Source organism: Oreochromis aureus, linkage group 23 (assembly GCF_013358895.1).
Source record: "Oreochromis aureus strain Israel breed Guangdong linkage group 23, ZZ_aureus, whole genome shotgun sequence".
In the NCBI taxonomy this organism is placed as follows: domain Eukaryota; kingdom Metazoa; phylum Chordata; class Actinopteri; order Cichliformes; family Cichlidae; genus Oreochromis; species Oreochromis aureus.
Window position 1 is genome coordinate 39154325 of NC_052963.1, and position 21600 is coordinate 39175924.

Consider the following 21600-nt stretch of genomic DNA (forward strand, 5'->3'; position numbering starts at 1 on the left):
GACATTTGCACATGCATTCAAAAATAAAATAGCTGTTTATTCACGGACAATAGAAACAGTGCATGTATATTCTTTTCAGTATAATAATTCAGATTGATATTTTTATCTACAAAAGGTTCAGGCACTTGAGAGAAGCCAGTAGACAGTTGTGCACATTCCAGCGTTTGTGGCCGTTGATATTATGTACAAAACAGGCTCAGGATGGAGTGAGTTTCGCAGACAGCAGCTCCCAGAGGAGACAGAGAAAAGCCCATCATCGTGCTTCAGCTGTATTATACATCATGCAGGTCAGGAGTGTCTCTGGGTAGCAGTCAGCTGCAGCTGAAAGGACCATGGGGGCAGATGGGTAATGGAGTTCAGAGCAGAGGGGGCTTATTTCACACTTGGGATTGCTGGGGGAAGCCTCCTGGAGACAATGTTAGATCAAAGACATTACTATATGGTTTATTATTATATTAGCAAAGTTTCTATAAACGTTTCTCTACATTACATCTTATAACATCTTTCAAAATTTGAAAGGAATATATAGACTTCTGCATGATTTTGAGGACATGGTATCTCTGATGGGACGGTGCTGTCTCTCACTGTATCATCCACATTTAAATTTCTAGTTCATCTGCAGAGAGGTACAGTCTGGGGCTAAGCAGTCAGGACTTTATAAGCTTTATACATTCAGCCTTCCTAAATAAATAAAGGAATAAGATCATTCTGAACCCTGGATAAAGATGTTCATGAATTAGGAGATGCCTTATTAGCAAAGAGTTGATCCAAGTGTAGCAGTGCCAGCTGGGGCTTTCAGTTGTTCCTAATTTCAAGTTATAAATTACATATTTCTATATTTCTTTACTGTGTTTTTATTTGCCCATAGCTCCACACATGATCGGCTAAATAGACTTTATAATGATGAGAAAATGCATATAAAGGCAAGACTCATAAAGCTGCACAGAGGATACAAGTAGAGTACAAGTACAAGACTGATTACAGTAAGATCGTGTCCCATGTACTCTATATCTATAGGGGAGCCAGACAAGCATTAGGCTGGATGGAAAGACTCAGGCAAGGAAAGAGAGTGTATGAGGGAAAGAACCTAAAGAACCATTGGAGAGCACAGAGGAAATGAGGCAGAGAGAAAAAGGAGAGACGGGCCAAAAGCAGGGGAGGAACCAGTGAAAGAGGAGAAGTAAAGAAAAAGTAGAAGAAAAAGAGGTATGGGCAAAAGGAAAAATAATGGTTATTGCATGAGGGAAACTGAGGAAGGCAATAAAACAAATGCATGCTAGAAGAAAAAGGGGGAATGAAGGACAGAGAGAAAGATGAAAAGTTGACAGGGCGCTCAGCCTGTTGTATCTGGCTCCAGTAGAAAGCTGCATGCGGAGAAGTCTTGTCTACTGAGGCTGATGGGAAGGAGAATATGAGAAACACATTTTCCAGCAGACCCCCACCCAGCTCAAATAACAACTTTTTCTAACCCTGTGCCTTTGTACAGGAACATTTGATTTTGCATGTGTGCGCATGTGTATGCATAAATGCCAGGCTTGGCGAAGCCTAGAGGTCATCATTTATACAACAGGTCAGGTTTCATGGGCTAATCTCTCTGGTTTCACAGTCACCTTGGCACCAAGGCTGGGGTACGATTTTGTTGACTAGTGGGCTGCCGAGAGCCATTAGGGGAGCTTTTGGGTCCAGCGCTGGGCACCCGAGGAACAGGTGGAGCATGGCTACGGATCCCAGGCTTACCACTGGCTGCAGAGTTTTTAGGAAGGCTTGGCAAGAGAAGCAGAAGCAGAAGACGAGAGAAGCTTAAGTGATAGGTTGCACAGATTTGTTTCAATGAATCCATCTATGTATATGTGTACATTTGCACCTGGATGGTTTTATCCAGGAAGAATCCACAGGTGGAGGCAAAGGGGTAGTGCAGGTAGAGGTGGAGATTTCTCCAATGGCAGCGAGCGCCTCCTTCAGGGCAGCATGCTTTTGGAGCACTTCAACTCGGTGCTGTTGCTGCTCTGGTGACTCATCCATCAGAGCTGAGCATTCTCCCAGAGCGTAGAGTTGGGCCAGGAGCTCGGAGCTAATGAACTCCTTCACCTACAGAGAGGGATTATAAACTACTGTGAGAAGTTAAAATGTAGACTTTGTGAAGTGATATTTTATTCTAATTCAGAACTAATCTACATTGTTAAGGGGTCTTTTTTCTATTGGTCAGGAAATTGTGAATGGAAAAAAACAAAAAACGTAGAAAAAAAAAGTGAAAAGGATTTGCTGCGCCAAAAAAGTAAAAATAACAGTTAAAAGTGTGGTCTGGAGAGCTTACACTGTTGATCATGAGGTGCATCATGGTCTTCGGCATTAAGTCCCTGACCGTCTTATAGATGATGCCCATGTAGGAATCAACCAGGTTACTAATGGTCTCCACTTGACGTTCCAGCTGGGGGTCTGAGAGGTTTTCAGGAGGTCCGTTTCCCTGCCCATCCACCTTAGTAAAAGACACATAAGTTGGGACATATACATACATCTTAACACTATACAGACAACCCATTTAAGCAGTAATCTACGGTGTAATGTGGCGTGCTACAGGGACTGCTGATATACCACAGCTAGTAATTTTATACAAATACAGATGTGTAAAGAGACAAAGCTTTCTTTTATATTTAGTGGCCACATCTATTCCATGTTAGTGACAAGAAGAAACACATTTGATAGGATAAGAACAAGGAGAGTCGAACACAGGGACCAAAAAAGAAGGAGTCAAGGAGGAATGGGCAGAAGAAAAAAAAGGGGGAGTGTGTGAGGGACGAGGAACTGCTGATTAGAAACAGACCAGAACACACACACACACACATATTGTAGTGACATCATGGACCAAGAATGCTGTACTAAAGAGCCAACGACAGAGCGGGATGGAAGGGGTGGGGGACTTGCTTTTTCTCTTTGGCAGGGGGAGAGAAAGGGGAACATGGAGAGAGAGGGGTAAGGGGTTACAGACAGGGTTTAAGGTTAGCAAAGCCAATGAGTGCATATAACTCAAAGGTAAGGTGCAGACAGGTGCAGTTCCCCAAAGCTAAGGTCAGGACTGGGTTTAATTACGTTGAATTAGGGGTCAAAGTACTAACAGCAACTTTCTCAGGGTAGACTCCGGCCCGTAGCAGAGAAGCCTTCCAGCTGTCCAACTCCTCCTGAGAGTTACAGGCCAACTCCAGGCATTTGTAGTCCTTATACACATTCCTGCAATTCATTACAATCCTGTCAGAAATGTCCAAAAAATATACAGCAATAACACTTTTAACTCAAGGGAGCTTTCTGCAATACAGAGTAATATACACAAAACCTTATATACGTTGTAGGGGAGACTGGCCCAGTGCTTACCTTACGGTTAAGAAAATATACAGTTCGTACCAAACACATTTTCCGATGTGTTTCATATGAACTCTGATGAACGTATACAAGAACTATTATCCATAACAGGAACTTTAACCTTTTCTTGTGAACTCTGTGTAGGCCTGTGTTAAGCCAAACTTTTAGTTCTAGTTGCAAACTTATCAGCTAGGGTGTAGTGTTTAAAAGAGAACATCAAGGCCACCTGGATGATTTCACTGTTTGTGTTCGAAATTCTTAATATATAAATATTATTTACTCAGCCTCTGACACAATCTGTATAAAAGTGAAATGTTACTGGCACAAGGATGCCTTCATGCGCTAACCCACAGACTGTATATATATCTTTATATACAGTCTTTGTGTGAACCAAACAAAAGTAGCATTTTGTTTGTACTGAAAAAATAATTTCTCGTGTTTCCATAACAAATGTTTAACAGTTTTATTGTTTGTCAGTCTGGGTACCGTATTATTCAATCTACTTTGTAAAGCAATGTGCAGTGTGTCCTGCAAATATTTCTCGTTCATGCTGATAAATTTGTTTGTAAAATCAGCCAATGGAATCTTTTTAAATTTACTTAGTTTAAATGGAGCACTGGCTGACCTGTGTCCCATTACTGCATCCTGTATAATAATAATAAAAATAAAAGTATAAATCAAGTGATACACAGGTAACAGAAGCTATCAGGCTCTATGTAAACTGATGTGTGTCAGGTCTCTGTTACACTTTCAAGTAGGCAACCCTCCCCATGTAACATGGTGCACACTTACATATCTAAAGGGCATAAAGACAGACGCAGGCACTTGCAACTAGATTAAAACATACATACTCACATACACAGCACACATATAACACATACATCATTTATTGCTTCCCAAACGCAATGCTTCACATGACCTTATTCACGGCAGCTTATCTCCTTATCATCATCATCACGTATTTTTTCACCGTGATTCATACCCAAACTCAGCTTGCTCTCTGTTTGTCCTCTCACGTCCCTCTTCACATCATCTAACATCTCAACGCTTAGTAACAAAGTAAGAAACAAGTAAAGAATCTGGAGCAGGCCGTGGCCCATCTGTTAAACATTTTTCTTTAATCACTCGATTGTTTTTTTCCCCCCTTTTGTTGTTCCCTTCTCACATTCAGAACACGTAGCAATTAACCTCAAAAATGTGAAGACTGTGTGTGAGAACAAGAGACAGCAGAAACGGAAAAACTACATGTGGTGACAGAGAGGTATACAGAGCGATGAAGAAATAGGCTTTTAGTTTGTGTGCTTATAACTGGGCTAGTATGGGTGAGGCTAATAAATCAGGGTGTGGTGGCTAACAGACGTGGAGCCAGGCCAACCATGACAATACTGGAGTGCTATTACACTAAGATCAGGACACTGAACATTCGTTTACACCAGCGAGTGCATAAGAAAATTGTTCTCTATGTTGATTTATCACTTACACCAACATTTGTTTTAAACGTCCTTTTTTTATGCTCTCTCCTCAGCTCACTGCGAGCTTTTTCACTAATCTGAAGGAATTTCTGCAGCGCTATGACTGCTTTAGATTTGAAGAGTTTCCTGAGGTTTTGATTACTGTCAGACAGGGACAAAGCCACACACACAAATACAGAAAGAGAAACAGAGTGAGGGCGCAGGAAAGGGGGGGTAGAGGGGTTGGATGGGGGGCGCCACAGGACAGACTTTGACACATTCCTGGCCAATGGCTCTGATACTCTCTCTCTCTCTCTCTCTGCTGCTTTCTTTCTCCCCCCGACCCTTCCAGTTCTTCCCTCTCCCTCCTTTTTGTGGTGAGTCGAGCAATTCTTTCCAAACAAGAGCAGCCTCATCTCTGATCCAAGCTCTCTGGCTTTGATTAGCTGCTTAATGAGCCTGCCGTCGGTATGCTGTGGTCTATATGCGCGCTCTTTGCAAAGGCACATACACACATGTAGAAACACACACACACACACGCACTTATGAATTCAGTTTGTGTGTCCGAATGTAGCATAGCAAAGCATTATAAACAAAGCCCACATGCTCTGGTACAATCAGCCAGGCTTTGGGTCAGCTCCAGCTCCTAAACACTCTCTCTCTCTTGTCTCTTACGTTTTCCCTTTGTCTCTCTGTCCTTCTCAATCTGTTTCACACACATAAACTCAGCAAACCCAAAACCCAGCTCTGCCCTCAAAAGCCTGGCATATACTTAGAGAGCAAAAAAAACTGCATCCGCTCCAGTACCCGCTGGATATCCCTTTTGGTTCCGGTGGCAAAGTTGAATGGAAGAGGTCGGCAGAAGGGCAAAACGCCACTCTGACATCTCCTCCCTTTCCTCCTCCGACATGTCCACCCTCGTAAAATATCACCAAAGTTTCATCGAGCAGGTGACAAGAACAGAACTCCCTTTTCTGACTCACGCATTCGCTCACCAAATAGGCACATATGAAAAAGCACACGCCTCCAACCACACACAAACCTTAACTCTGTGTTGAAGATAGCAAAAACATATTTGCTGGACATGAAGCCCTTTTCCACGTCTCTGAGCTTTAAGTTGTCCAGTGGAAGCATGTACTTCTTTTCCTTCTCCTGAAAAAAGACAGAATATGAAAAGATAAAATTTTGACATTGGTATGCAGAGTAATATACGACACCATAGAGGTAATAACAGCGTTGATAGCAAAAACCACCAGAGACTAAGGCCAGTTCGCATGTGTCTGGTAGTAAATATTTCTTAGCGTGCACCTAGAGAAGAAAGTGGAGCCAAGAGACATGAACTGTAATGGGAAAAGTGTCAGAAGGCAAGGCGAAATGGAGATGTGGAACATTGCGCTAGGAGTGCATCCGAGTTCATATAAGATGATGTGTCTGACTGTCAGACTGACTCACATTAACAACTCACAAACTAGTTCAGGAGAATCAGTGGGGGAGGGGGAGAGATGCCATAAGTCTATAGTCTGTCATCACCATGGGGACTTATGAATGACGGAGAACAGTTGGAGGAGTGGAGCAGCTAGTGTGAGGAGAACCAGACAGTATGGAGGCAGGATGCAGAAAAGTGAAGCAGGGAGGGAGGGAACGAGAGAAGTAGTATGAAAAAAAGAGGGAGAGAGGCCGGGCCACATGTGAAAGTCATTACTCAGACTCGAGCTCTAACACAACATTTCTCCTAAAGTCAAGCCCTTCCCCCTCGTCTCTCTATTCTCCAGCCTGCTCTTTCTGTCTAGCCTTTGAGAAAGGGCCTTCCATAAAGGCTGGTTATAGGTACAGCCACGGATGGATGGAGAGTTCAAAGAAAAAAGTGACCACCAGAGAAAGAATACCTAACGCAGAAGAGCGTTTTTCAACAATGTGTAGATTCGAATATGTGATCATGCGTTTGATCACTTGCACGAATGAAATGAGAGGCGACTATTCTGGAAGTACATTTTGGTCATCAGTCTTTCTCTCAGTGCTCCCCTGAACCCTACGACTCTCTTCCTTTGCTCCTCTTTCCTTTTTTTTTTTACAAAGGGGCCCACTTCCTGTAACAGAGGTTGAAAAAAAATGACAGAACGCGATTGGCGCTCATACAGCAACATCTGGGATCGCTTTAGACGGAGAGGGAGGAGACCGGAGTGAGTATAGGGTGCTCCGATGGGGTAGAAATAGAAAGTAGAGATGAGAAAGAAAGGAAGCGGAGGGATAGACGTGGACAGAGGGAGGTGAATTTCGCAAAAGTAGACAAGGAAATGTTGAGGAACATAGAAAGCAGGAGCGATTGTGAAGAAGAAATGGGGAGAAACTCCAGACCACTCCAAAGTTGATTCCCCCATGGGTCCCATCAACCCATATATGGCTGCTAAGTTCCTCCCTAACTCTCTCTCCTTCTCTCACTCCCCTTATTTCCTTATGCCTTCCCTGAGTGAACAGGCAGATCCCTGGCTGAATGGGTGAATGTGCCACGTCAAGACTGGATACTACATCGGGACACAGCCCTGCGGACGACCGAATCAAGGTACACTAACATGTCTGAAGGAGAGATGCCCATAGGAGTGGATGTCTGATGTGTGTGTCTTGCCCTACGACCCAGCATTGAGACCGGATAAGAAAGATGAGAAAAACAGAGGAAACCTTTTGTCAACTCTCCACCGCCTCATGCAGGACTGCAAGAAAACAACCAGAGATGGAAAAGGCAAGGCCGAACACAAACGAGAAAGGGTCCTGCTCCGTCATCCCAGTGTTCAGACTACCTGTTCAGGATCTTACTGGTGTACAGTAGTCTGCACATTGGTTAGACTGTGCAAGGAAGTGCATCAGCAGCTTACACTAATGCCATCTACAAATACAAAAGAGAAGATGAAAACTGCACATAGTCTATGCTGGCAAATATAAGGTCTATTATTTTGTGATGTTTCTCGCTTGCAGACGTACAAGTGCCTTTAAATATGCATATAGTATCACCAGCTTTCATTTCTTCAATCACTGTGACCAGCTCTATACTACGTTGCACAATCTCTCATCCATTTTGTGGTATTTGTCAGCTTGAATTAACTGTCTTTGTTAACTAGTGAGAATAACACATGTGAAGTATAACTTGACTGTTTTTCCTGTCTTTTAGGACTACAAACTAAGAAGGCTACAAATCAGCTAATGAGCTGAGCTTATTTTGCACACAGCAACTGCAGAAAAGCTCTAACCTAACTTTTTCCACAGATTGCCTCACACATTTTGCATGTGCATCTGCTTTGCAATATGATTGCTCTTGTGGTTAAAGGACATTGTGGCATTGCTTTGTATACACATTTGTGTATTTATGTGTGAGTGTGTGTCGTAATCCCAGTGGTGTCAGGGTGGTCGTGAAGGATCATACATCAGAGCTGCTGTGTCTGAAGCTATGTCCCCCCTTCCTAGAGGCTAATGGACCTGAGATAGGCCTCACATGCATACACACAGAGGAGCGCATGTAGATTAAATGTATAGGCATGAGCCGTCTGTTTTTCTTCAGCTCCCTGGTGGAGTTTTGGCAGTCGAGGGGTGAAGGAATGTTTGTCTGTTCAATGTGCTGTGAAGATTAAACTCTGAACTGTTAAGCTGCACTTTCAGCATGAGGTCAGTGCAGGGTACATATATAATAGAATGAAGATGTAATTCAAACAGGTTAAAACTGTGTGCATGGAAGCAATCAACACAGAGATGATGAGGGGAGGGTGGCAGGGGAGTTTTGGGGGATGAAGAGGGGGGAAGAGGGGTTTTTGGGAGCAAGACTGTGGAGTAGTTGAGAGGAGAGAGGGGGAGTCAAAAGGGGAGGTCTGCAGTGTAGAAACAGCCATGTGGGATTTCTCTGGGCAGATCTTGGAAGCTGGTGTTTGGACAAAGCTTCAGATTTTCCAGCCAGGAATGTGCACAGTCCCAGGGAGACTGCCAACCACAGAAAGGGGGAGAAAGAGAAAGAGGGTGAGACAGACAGAAAGAGGGAGAGAGAGAAAGGAGGAGTAAAAGGCAACAGAGGCAAGAGAAAGAAAAAAAATAAGTGTGTGTGTGTGTGTGTGTGTTGGGGGGGGGGGCAGCAGTCAAAGAAAAAAGTAATGTGTGGAGGTGGTGTGGGCGGGGGGTTATGAGAGCGGGAACTGTGAGCTGTGAGGGAGAAGAAGCAGGAGTTTGGCTTACGCGATTGTGTGTATGTCTATGTGCACATAAAAAAAATCAGTAGATCTCATCTCCTGTGACACCATGGGTGACTTAAAATGCACCCAGGCCTTCTACAGACATAAACAAGTGATAAACATGGTGATGAGGTGCAAAGATTAAACAACCATAGCAAAAGTGTATAAAGATTTTTATTTTATTTTAATTCTTATAGTAGCTTTAATCCATGTAGTGAAGCATACATGTCTCATTTTGATCATCAGCAGAGAACCAGCTTGCTGCTCTGATGTGGTCAACAGATGATTACTTGCCTGCAGCTGTATTACTTCTTGCCAGTGTGCAAAAAAGTCTTTGTATGACTGAGTTGATTTGCAGATGCTTAGTAAGGGAATGACAGCAAGAGGAAACCTAAAACACTGTGTGTATAATATGAATGCCTGGGGCTATGTTTGGAACACAGTGTTCAAGCGATCCAGTGTTTATCTGAAAAGTGACCATGTGTCTGTCTGAGTGAGTGTATATTTTTCTCCACTATTTGCATGTCACTTTGTTTACATCAGAGTCTGCATGTGTACTGTATACTGTATATACAACCCTGTCCACTGAGTGCGTTTGTGTGTGCATGTGTGTATGTGTGTGAGTCTCAGTTTGGCTTGGGGCAGCTCCAGCTGTGTCAGAGTGAGCCGCTCCAAATGCCTAAACTCCCAGAAGAGGAAGAAAAGGGGGGAGCAAGGGGGAAGACTGAAGGGAGAGCAGCACGAATGGGAAGGGGGGTGTCAGAGGAATGAATGGAGGAAATGGTGGGGTTCAATTACAGGTCCAGGTGGTAGGAGAGAACAGCAAGAGTTAGCTGGACAGAGAGAATGGGGTTAAAGATGTGCTTTTAGTTGTGACTAGAATGATGTCACTGTTTGTTTAGTTTAAACCTTCAAACTATTTTAGTGTGGTTACCAAGAACAATAACTTATTTGTAAAACAATCAACATACTGTTGCTAAAAAACACTCAATTCTCAGTCTGTCAAACAATTCAACTGAGTTTCTTTATCACGTTCACAGTCACAAATGTTAACTATCCAGCCGTAGAGTTTTCATCCAGATGTGAATGTTTACAGGTGCTTGTTTCTATCCATAGAGAAATGCTCCAATGTGTTTCCCCTTCTCTGATCTCTTTCCCTCTACTCTACCCTTCCCTCTTCCCATGACATCAGCTGTGACAGGATGAGACTGTTGTGGTGTGTCTGCCTGTCTACACTTGCTGTGCAGACCTTCTGCTCCTGTACAGCAGGCACAGACAGGCAGACAGATGGCAGCCCCACTGACATCAGAGCAGAGGGCCACTAAGATAATCTCTGCCACCTACTTCATTTTTTTAAAAAGAATGTGATCTGAACAGATGATCAATTTTACTTTGCCTCTCTAAAATGACCAATTAACACATTATTTCAAACTAGGATTTATTTGAATAAACTGATGATGGCTTAAGTGCATTTCTGTGTTTTGGACTATATAAATAAAATATTTGAAGTGTAATTCATCTTGATAATAGATATTAAATTCAGTTTGTCATTAAATAAATGTGAAGGCCTTACCTTGTCATCCTTGAACCATGAGAGGTTCTCTGCAGAAAGTATGAACCAGTATTCCTTGGCTCCACCTTTCATGATGCCAATGTTGTTGATGGTCAGCCAACCCTTGCGTATGACCTGCAACAGTCAAGGGTAAGAAGCTCAGAAGGCAACACAACAGAAAATTGTTCACAGCAAGGCACAATTCACATGAAAGCATGAAAAGCAGGTCATACAATGAGAGCAGACTGTGCTGACGAAAACAAGAGTAAAAGTCAGAAACAGCTGACACTGGAGGAAAAAATAACATTTGTGCGGGTTAGACATTTGTGAGATACACAGTGATGCAATCAACAAAATATTTAACTGAAAAACAGCTTGCACAGGTGTTTAAAAGAACCTAAAAGGGTAAAGACGGTCGAGCAAGCACAGAAATCAGAGCCTGGCTGTTCAAATTTGGGAGAAAACAGGAAAAGCGGTCAAAGGTGACAGACAAAGGCACTGTAAAGGAAAGATGTGTCAAGTTATAGGAAATGAGACATATTATACCAAGATAACATATACTTCCTGCAAATGTATATTTTTACAGTGGGGGAACTGTGAAAGAGAAATTATAAGATTAGCACAGACTGAACAAGAAAAAGAAAAAACACTTTCTGAGAAAGTTGCAGATCATGAAAGATGTGATTATTAAAGCTACAAGGAGCCATTTTGCTGTGTTTGCTGCAATCAGTAGCATGCCAATCCACAACCCTTAAGCTTCACCGCTGTGCACACATATTGCTAGCAAAGGCAGCAGTGAGTGAGAAGATTTAAAGAAACGGGTCTCCTACTATTAGACTTGAATGAGGCGCCACACCCTAGAGAAAAACAGGAGATGAAGCAGCAACAGAAAGATGGAGTTAATTTTTTCATTATATGACAATTTGGGGGGATGGCGCCAACAATGATTAAATTTAACAGTTAACTATTAGCAAAGCATCACTGGGGACTTTGAAAATAACTATTTTTTTTATTTACCTTTGAAGCTGTGGTTGAAATTAACTGCTGTTTAGCAAATATTAACAACATCACATATCAATGTTCTAGTTATAGTAGAAATGTGTATTTAATTATCACTGCTAAATTAAAATGTGTCACATAAATATGTCTGCATATAAATCTAACAGACAGAGACTAAAATGTCTTATTTTTGCTGTGGCACACAGATATGCTATGTGCCACAGCACATAAATTAAATGTGTTCAAAGTTTGTATTTTGTTTGTATTTTTGCAGATTCCTTGTACTGATAATAATTAATAACAATTAAGTTGTCAGGAGTTTGAACTCAGACAAAAGCAGAGCTAAGGACCAATGGACTGGTTCAACTGACAAACTGTCTCAGAATGCCTTCATTTGCATTTTAGGGCTGCATGATCCTGAATTTATCTCCCTGGTTCATTTTATTAAGCCAAGCCATTTAGACTCTCACCTGGTTTCCTCCCATCCGTGCAGCAATCTTGGTATTGCTGTGATTGTGCATCTGGGGGGAACTAAGAGGAATGAAAAGCAAGTCTTATATAATATAGTGTATAATTAACGATGCTTATTATTAGCTAGAAATCTTAAAGGTGATGTGGAGACTCACTTATTGAAGCCAACAAAGTCTTCATGTTTGGTATTTATGTAGGCTAGCTGTATGTCAATAAGCAACATGACCTAGACAGTGCGAACATATGTTAACTCATGAAACAAAACAATACACAACATAAGAATGCAACTGAGTAATCCAAAACAATTCATCCCTTATACAAATATGGATTACCTGGTCTCTGCATTTAGTCTCTAGTTCTCGAATTTCAGTGGTAACAATTCTTTCTGTCTCATCTCGCAGCTTGGGAAAGGAACTGAGCTACAGAGTAAAAACAGACCACAAATGAGATATGACACAGTTACTACACCATGAAGTGTAGAAAGCAACACACAAATACACGAAACAAGAGTATTTATACCTTGTCAATACACTGGTACACAGTGGTGGTTAGTTCCTGACTGACCATGTCAATAAATTTAACACATGGCCCCTTTAACCTCGATATCTGTTTCTTCACTATGGCTTCAAAGGCCGTGTCAGGAGTGAACAAACCCGTCCTGGAGGGAAAAAATATAAGATGTTACAGTAGAAAAACAAAAAAAAGACCAAAAAAAACCGACCAAAATCTCTTGACACTCTGCTACTGTACTGAACCTGACACCATGGGTGTTTCTGATGGCATAGTTGATTTCCGTCCGCAGCTTCCCTTCATCAGACCCGATCTTAAGACATGCAAAGATGCACAGTACTTCATAAAAAACAGCACTTGGCTAAGGAGCAACTTGGTTTATCATTACACTTATTAAAGGAAATGCAGGTGCCCGAAAAACATAAACCAATCACCAAAACCATAAACATCATAATCCGAAAAAATAAACAAGGCACACACACACACACGAAATGATGCCAATCATATATATAAAATCTCTGTATTATTCTAGAAGCTATTTGTATATATTGGACCTATTTCTTATATTTGTAACTTTGTAATACATTGTATTATTTAATTTTGTCCAGTCTGTAACTGTTCTTATTGTGTTGGAGCAACTGTAACCACATAATTTACTTAGGAATGAATAAAGTATTTTGTTTCTGATTCTCATTCTGACACACACACACCTTGATTAGTTCATAGGGGAAACGTTCATGGAAGATTCGATTGATCTTAGCTCCTCCGGACAGGTTGACGGTGTCTACTTTGTCACCTGAGCCCTCAATCAGCTTGTCAAAGTCAACAGCAAAGCGCTGAACTAATCTAAAAGACAAACATGCAGGCCATGAAAAACACAGAAATATATATACACAGAATATGTATAGACAGAATGACTGACTCACTGTAGCAATGTCTTGGTCCTTCGTGCGGAGTCATTTGGATTAAACTGCATGTAATCTTCAGCTTCTTTCTTCAATGCCAGAAGCTGGCTCTGCAGATGACTACGGAAGGCTGGCAGTGTGTCCCGAATGTGGTTTGTCAGTTGCTGAAAACAAATATTGTTAGTAATAACACAAGCACATAATGTAATATTTCTCTGTTTAAAAGTTCACATTTTGAACCTGGTTGAGTATTCTTTGTAAATAAGGTGTTCCCATTTTTTCAGACATGTGTTTATAGGCTGCGTGGGACAGGAAGAACTCCTTCTCTGCCCTCAGAGCTTCCTTAATGTCCTTTTTCCCATCAATGTCCTTCTGACTACGGTTCACCACCCCTATGTAACCTGGGGAGAAGAAGTTGAAAGGGAAATTATAAAAAGATATGTAAGGATAAGGATGACAATGTGCACTAACAGGAAGGAGGAATTACAGGCCTCTGATGTAAGATGGATTCAATTCGCATTTTCTGGAGGGTGCCTGGGAACTCTTCCCAGACCACCATTTGTTCCATTATAACTGTAGCATACAAGCAGGAAATGTGTGTGTTTCTGTAACAGCAGGGCGGATTGTGAGGGGCAGACCAAATTGCCTATTTGGTACAGTAATAGATATAATAGCACTAGGCTTCATATCTAATACTTCAGCTCAATGCTGCTACCGGCGGAATTATTTCAGAGGGCTTCCATGGCTAATGCATTAGTGCTGTAGGAGAAGCATGAAGCAACCAGCACCTGGTGGTGCTTTAGCCAGTCTGTACACTGCCCAGGGAGCTGCCTGCATTGCCCTATTCCAGGCCTCCGTCTCTTCCGCTCTCTCACAGACACAAATTACAAACTTTTCTAAGCTAACAGCTGGGCTGGTGCCTATCAGTTCCCACTTGTCAGACTCTACACTTCTGGCTGATACACAAACCAACACCATCAATAATCCATTTCTTACTCTTTATCTCTTGCTGCATACATAGAATACATGCACACACACGCACACACTGAATGGGACTACAGTGATGTCACGTAAAGAGCTAAAGTTATCTTTGTGCTTGGCTGTGAGTGAGCTTGTGGCTGGTAATAAAATACACAATGATTATGTCAATCCTCTCCAGAGAGTCTCTATTGCGATTTGATAGCACACTGAGCAAGAACACACACACAAGCAACACACCTCTGCGTAGAGGAAGCAACTTGTTCTCTAGTATTTGTCTGGCATTTGTTCCTTCATCCATCAGGTCCAGCTTGGTGATTACACCTATTGTGCGCAGCCCTAAAGAGAAGAGAAAAAAACATGCATATTTCCATACAAATGTGAATAAGGAATATAACATCCATCCATCCATCCATCCATCCATCCATCCATCCATCCATCCATCCATCCATCTTTTATTAACAACAGAGCATCAAAAAGTTTTCAAATGGTTAAACTGAGAAAATGTATGATTTTAAGAAAAATGAAAGTTATTTTAAATTTGATGGCAGCAACACATCAACTCAAAAGAGTTGGGACAGCACTTTGTTAACCATTGTGTAGTATCCCCTGTTCATTTAACAACAGTCTATAAACATCTAGGGACTGAAGAGAGCAGCTGCTGGACTTTTGGAAGAAAATGTTGTCCTATTCTTGTCTGAAAAAGGATTCTAGGTCAACAGTCAACAGTCCCTGGTCTTCTTTGTCGTATTCTTCGATGTGCCATATGTTTTCAGCTGGTGAAAACTCTGGGCTACAAAGCCATGCTGTTTTGCATAAGTATTGGTATAACCAGTATAAGGTTAGTATTGTGTTACTTAAATATGGAAGGTCTTTGTAAGGCCTGAAAAAGACACTGTCTGGATGGGAATTTCTGTTGCTCTAAAACCTGCACGTATCTATCAGCATTCTGTCTTTCCATATATGATTGAATTGAGTCCTGATAGGCTGGAAGGTCCCTCTCAAGTCAAGTCAACTCAAATGGGTTTATTGTCAATTCAACCATTTGCAGTGGTACAGTACACAGTGAAGTGAGACAATGTTCCTCCAAGACCATGGTGCTACATATAACATAAAGTGCAAGTGTGCAAAAATTGCAAAAACTTCAAAAAAACCCAAAAGAAAGTTTTCTAGTGATTTCTGGAAAATGCTACTGAGCTCATGCAGTGATTTCTATAACAAAATCATGCCTGTTTTTAATTGAGTGCTAGGGATCCAGAACGAATTGTCTGTATTATACTTTGCAAACAGATATTTCTCCATTTTCTCAGAAACATTTGATGATGTTATATGCTGTAGATGATGAGATATTCTGCTGTAGTCTTTGCATTGTTATGTAAAGAAACAATTCCAAAATTCTTTCACACAATTTTATGTCGATTGGGAACCTCTACCCATCTTTACTTCTAATAAGCTCTTAGGCAACATCCCTTCTTCTTCTTCATATTTTAATAATGTCACTATTTAAAAACAGCAGGACATTCACAGTCACAGGGCTTACCTTGAGGGTCAACATCTTTGGCCAGTTTAAGTGCATCAGAGTTGGCCAGGTCAGTGTTGGCAGGTGTGACAGCCAGTATGAGACAGTTTTCCTTACAGATGTACTGCATGATCATGTCTCGTACCTGGTACTCTATGTCTGTTGGCTGATCGCCTACAGGCACTTTGGTGATGCCAGGCAGGTCTACAAGAGTCAGATTCAGCACTGTACACATACAAATAAACACACATGGACATAAGGTTTGTTTAAGAACTAGACTAAAAGTAAGTTAAGTGGGGGAAGTAAAACACAAGGACCTGCACGCTACCATGTGGTGAGTGGATCCGTAGGTGGATGGGAACAGGAGAGATGGCTTTATTAGATCCCGTAAGTCTGCGTGTTTCTGTCTCGATTTCCTTGCGGATCTCGTCAAAATCTGTAAACTTCTTTCCCTGACAATGTAGAAATTCACCATACTCTGGGGGAGACACAGAGCATTTGAATACATGCAGCACCTAAACAATAAGAGGCTCATATTATCATCTTAGCTTTACAGTATCTTTGGAAAAACTCTGCCTAGTCCACCAAATCTATAAAATTAGTCAACTGGCTAACACAATAATATAGCACTAACTTTCAGTATAACCAGTTTTGCTTGCAACTGTTTTCTTCTAGCAGCTGTCTTAAAATACTATGACTGTTTCTGAGAAAAAATAAAAATGCTATCCATCATGCCAATCCTCTTTTTTATAGAAAAGGGCAATAAAAAGCAGGACTCTATGAGTCACAGTCATCATAAGACACCATACTGCCATCTGGTGCCAGTTTTAAAGAAATGCTACAGCATGACATCCTATGAGCTTTCTTACCTGTGTTATCACTGAGCAGCTGGAGAATTAAAGGTCTCCGAGTAACAATTCCTGAACCCCGCGGAAGGAAGTCTCTGTTAGAGGAAAAATAAAATTATTACTGGTGCTGATTCATCTTACCCGCCACCTCCAAACCAAATATAAAACATTAACTTTACACCCCACCATATTAATAATTTTACATACTTTGCCCACAGATATGACCATTAAACTGAAAGTATTTAGGGAGTACCTTTATAGCATTACACACAATAGCACCCAGTATTAGGTTTAGTTCAGTTGCCATACTGCTTAAAAAAGGGGTGTCACACTCACTTCAGTTCATGGACCCCATGTATTTTGTTGGTGCTCACCTGGGCCGGACCAGTAAAGCAACTGCATAACTTTAATTTACGTTACAGTACAAATTGTCAAGCTCTAGAAATCAAATTTTCAGTACATGTGTACACCTATGTAGTAAAGTGAGGATATAAAAGACACTACAATTTTAACTTCCCTGGTCTATCTAAGCCATCCGCTGGGCCAGGTTTGAGCCTGTGTTTGACACCCCTGGCCTAAAACATCAGCAATGTTCTTGCCAAGACCAAGAAAATTATTAGCATTTAATCCGCTGAACCAGATGAAGAATTGAGGAATAATCAGATATGTAACCTGGATGGTATTAACCTGGCCTCTAGTAATACCGTGAAGAGACCTGTGATTTTTCACCACTATATGTCCTTTAACAGACACAATAAACTGATATATAGGACTGCCTTCTTTCATCTGTACTGTTACTTCTAGGCTGCACTATTGTAATTCTGTATTATCACTCGGCCCAAAGCCTTAAGCTGATCTAAAATTCTGCAACTAGAGTATTAACACGGACTACAAAGAGTCTGTGAAGGTTCTCATATCATCTCCTTTTCACTAACGCTCTTTTAAATCCAGTTGAATTTAAAATCCTATTATCCCATATTATCCAAACCAAGCATTTCTCTGTCAGACTGCAGGATTAATTGTGGTTCCTAGAGTTTCCAAAAGTAGAATGGGAGGCTGAGCCTTTACTACTAGGCTGTTCTTCTGTGGAACCAGCTCCCAATTTGGGTTCAGAAGATAGACTTAAAGCCTCCCTTTTCAATACAGCTAACAGTTTCCACTGAATCAGCTGACCCTGAACCATCCCTTAGTTATGTTGCTATTAACTCAGGCTGCCATGGGACTTTCCATGAGGTACACAGTATTTCTTCTCCACTTCCCTTTTGTTCACTCCCAGTGTGTTTTTTAATATAACTATCACATGTCATAAATTTTTTCTACCCTCTCCCATAGTTTGTGCTTTGTCCTTTTTGTTTCGTGGTCTTGCTATGCTTGCCTTTTCTCTCTCTTTTTTCTCTCAACCCCCAACAAGTCACAACAGATAACTGCTCCTCCTTAAACGAGGTCTTTTCCTGTTAAAAGGGAGATCTTCCTTCCCACTGTCACCAAGTGCTTGCTCACGAAGGATTGTCTCATCATTGGGGTTTTCTCTCCAATATTATAGGGTATAACACCTTACAAAATAAAGCAGTCTGAGGTGACTGTTGCTGTCAATTGTTGCATGGATTAGACTTGATCATAAAGCTAAATAAAGGGTTAATTCTAGAGAAACCAAATGGACCGGGTATAAATAACACTCCTTTTCCTATTAAAATCAGATTCAGGAAGTTTGTTTTATTACATCCTGTCTTAGTTTAAACAGCTGTTGCAGTCATTCACAAAAGAAGTCTGATAACATACTCATGTCCAACAGGTATGTTACAAAATATCAGGACACCCTCAGGAAAGCAAGCATGAACAGCCTGCTGCTGGAATGCCACAGATTATTGCATAGACAGCCTACAGATCAGAACAATGCAGAGACCTCCTACAGCTAACAGAGCTTTACTGTCTCAGGAAGCTTGAAGACTATTGACTTAATCACCAGTTTTCCTTCCGGACAGGATAGAAGTACTTGGTCTCCTCATCACACACCAAATGGTCTCAGTTGCATTTAAACTTTACCCAAACAACACTGTTATTCATAAGCAAGCAAGGATATTTTTAGGACCTTGAAATCTGTTAAAGGGCAGAGAAAGATGAAACAAAACAAAGCTTGTTGAGCTCCACCTTCATGAACTTAATGACTTACAAGATAGCAAGAATTCTGCTTTGATTGTGTTTCAGAAGTCATATTAACTGTAACCTATTCAGTGACACCTCTCTATGAGATAAGCTGCTATACTGACTACTTACATACAGATCCTGACATGTCCGGCATCCACCACTCCAGACTAGCAACATAGCATTTAAGACTAGAGTTGGATGGATGCCATGATGTAGAAAGTATGAACACAGACAGCTGTATTAAGTTTTTCTTTCACTTTAGGGAAATCATGCATTTCACAGGCCCAGTGAAATGCATGATTTCACAGTTTTGACAACAGAAAAAACTCACCAATTGTATTTTAATACAATTAACAAGTTATTTAAATAAAAAAATACATATTTTCTGACAACGATGCAGGCTGTTGACTTGGTTAGGGTGACTTATTCAAAGAAAATGTCTTCTACGTTGTAAAAAGATGGAAAGTACTATGGAAAGTAGTTGTTTTATTTATGTTTAGGGTGTTCTACTTTATGTGGTTCCTTACAGCTTTTTCATAGCTTGTCCCACTACACTTTCCGCTGTAGTTTACCAAAACCACAATTTTGTGGCTGAAAAAATAGGCGAGCTGATCTATAGGTGCAACCGTACTGAAACCCAATGACTGCACAGAAAAGCAGTAACAACAGTTACTGGGATAGAAACTATTTTCACTGATGCTTATTGTATGTACTTAGCAAAATGGAGCTTGTGAAGTTGCATTAGAATAGACAAGATAAACTATAATTCATTTATCCAAAAACTGAAAAATTAATGTGTCACAGCAAAAACAACAACAACAAACACAACCTATATAAATAGAGTAAATAAAATAGAATAGCTTAACAAAATTATAGATGACTGTAGACACTCACTGCTTTACCTCTCTCCTGATTGCCTCCAGACATATTGATGACAATTTGAATCAAAATTTGAATTTATCGCTTCAAAGACTTGTTACCACTGACTTTCAATCCAGTTCTCAGTATTTTCCACCTGTTTCCCTTCATTAGGAATGGCTTATTGACAGCCACTTTTCCACTGAGATCATTTCTGATGAAGCTTCAGTGAACAGTAGATGGATCAGCTGAAGGGCCTATCATCTTGTTGGTGCAAAAATACTACTTATGCCTGACAATCTTCTTTGTCATTTTTTGGAGATTCAACTAAAGAAATTGGACAAAACTGTGTGTTTTTGCAACAGGCTGTTAGCAGCAAAATACCCAACGATACAATTTAAAGTCTTTGCTAAGTCGTCTGTTACGTGTAAACACAACACTGGTTCATTACTTAGGTGCCTTTTGGATGCTCCAGTGATTTTAAGATGTGTTAAGTGGCTTAACAAAAAAGAAGACAAACAATACCTTTGAAAATAGCCAGGTACAAGAAATTGACAGAAAATTGGTGGGAAAAGGACAATTTTCACCAAAAGACCATTTTAAAAAAATTACAAGAAAGTCTGGCTACTTAGAAACAAAAAAAATGAGCAGTGGGTCAAGATCACAGTATTTTCTGCATAATACTGTGTATAACAAGTATATACTGTAATATATATAAAGAAATTTAAAGTACTGTATATAAAGTGTATACAGTACATTTTTTGCCATGCCAAACCCGAGTAATGTGTCCCTAGTACTCTCACACAAACGTAGTCATTACCCCACATTAAGCTCACTGGGTTAGATCAGCCTAATTAAGTTATCACAATTTGATTCATTAATGGTGAGTATAGCATTTGGTTCATGATGGTTCATAGATTTGGCATGACTCAAATCATCATCGTCAGTAACTTCACCGTTTTTTAGTAAAGAGTGAGTCACTTAGGGGAAAGTCATGAATATGAAACTTGTTCATAATGGTTATGACTAATCTGTAAAAGATCTGTTAAATAAAACAAACAAATAAAAATGCTCTCTTGGTATCAGCAGTCTCTGTTGTATAGAGATGAATATCTTTGGTTTACCTGCCAACAAAGTTTTCCAGCACGGAGCTCTTGCCTGCGCTCTGGCCGCCCACCACAGCAATCTGGGGCAGGTGGAGGCTGCAGCTCTCCCCCACGCTGCTCAGGGCATCTCGAAGGCGGTTGACCAGCGGAATCAGATCCTCCATCCCGCGGTTGCCCATCGCAACAGGAGTAGCTACCTGTCCAGCCCCTGCCAAGCCGCTTTACCTCCGGTTCTAGTCTACACCACTTGATAGAGTAACTATCATAGTGAGTGGCTGCTGGTAACCAGAGTTATTATTGCTCAGGTGTTATTAAAAAACTGCAAATAAGAGTTTTCTTGAAGATCGGTGTCAACTTTTAAAGGTCCGCAGCTTTAAGCAGTCGTTAGTAGGTCTGGTTAGTGCGTCTGGGAACGACGATAGTGTCCACATTTGTACTCACGCCCCTCTGCTCTCCGAAAACAGCTCGTTGAAGTCATTTTCCGTTGTTTTAAAACTCCAGAAATTCGTAACGGGAGTCACTTTCCTCAAACTCGGGACATTTTTAATTAGTTAGCCGCCGCTCAACGTGCTCCGTCTGGTCTCTGTTCAGTAGAAAACGCTCTGATTTGACAGCTAACGGAACAGTTTTGTGCGCATGCGCGGCAATAAATAAGTTTAACTCAGCAGCCCCCACCCCACCCCTTATACAGGAGAT

The 21600-nt window shown here is 41.0% G+C and overlaps 1 protein-coding gene across 5 annotated transcripts; it reads right to left on the reverse strand.

Annotated features, from left to right (window-relative positions):
- Window positions 1-16: 16 nt before the first annotated feature.
- dnm3a (dynamin 3a) lies at window positions 17-21551 on the reverse strand. Of its 5 annotated transcripts, XM_031753666.2 has the most exons (21): window positions 20923-21548; window positions 16817-16890; window positions 16276-16425; window positions 15969-16172; window positions 14669-14767; window positions 13691-13851; window positions 13472-13614; window positions 13256-13391; window positions 12791-12858; window positions 12555-12693; window positions 12368-12454; window positions 12191-12261; window positions 12035-12095; window positions 11396-11422; window positions 10587-10700; window positions 5848-5957; window positions 3114-3225; window positions 2315-2476; window positions 1865-2088; window positions 1611-1763; window positions 17-406 (listed from the first exon to the last, which is right to left on the reverse strand). In XM_031753666.2, exons 1-21 carry the CDS (start codon window positions 21081-21083, stop codon window positions 373-375), a joined length of 2490 nt encoding a protein of 829 aa, XP_031609526.1. In that variant the 5' UTR covers window positions 21084-21548; the 3' UTR covers window positions 17-372. The 5 variants fall into 5 exon arrangements, with proteins under 5 accessions (XP_031609526.1, XP_031609528.1, XP_031609527.1 ...); XM_031753668.2 differs by lacking the exon at window positions 1611-1763 and having other exon boundaries at window positions 20923-21549; XM_031753667.2 differs by lacking the exon at window positions 11396-11422.
- Between the last annotated feature and the right edge of the window lie 49 nt (window positions 21552-21600).

What these genes read in the sequence shown, in the direction of transcription:
- dnm3a (XM_031753666.2), bottom strand. Translation starts at nt 21,083, where the DNA reads ATGGGCAACCGCGGGATGGAGGATCTGATTCCGCTGGTCAACCGCCTT. An exon ending in CACGGATGGGAGGAAACCAG is followed by an intron (nt 11,423 to 12,034) that starts GTGAGAGTCTAA and finishes GTTTTTCTCTAG; the next exon opens with GGTGTGGCGCCTCATTCAAG. An exon ending in ATCTTCAACACAGAGTTAAG is followed by an intron (nt 3,226 to 5,847) that starts GTTTGTGTGTGG and finishes AATGAATTGCAG; the next exon opens with GAATGTGTATAAGGACTACA.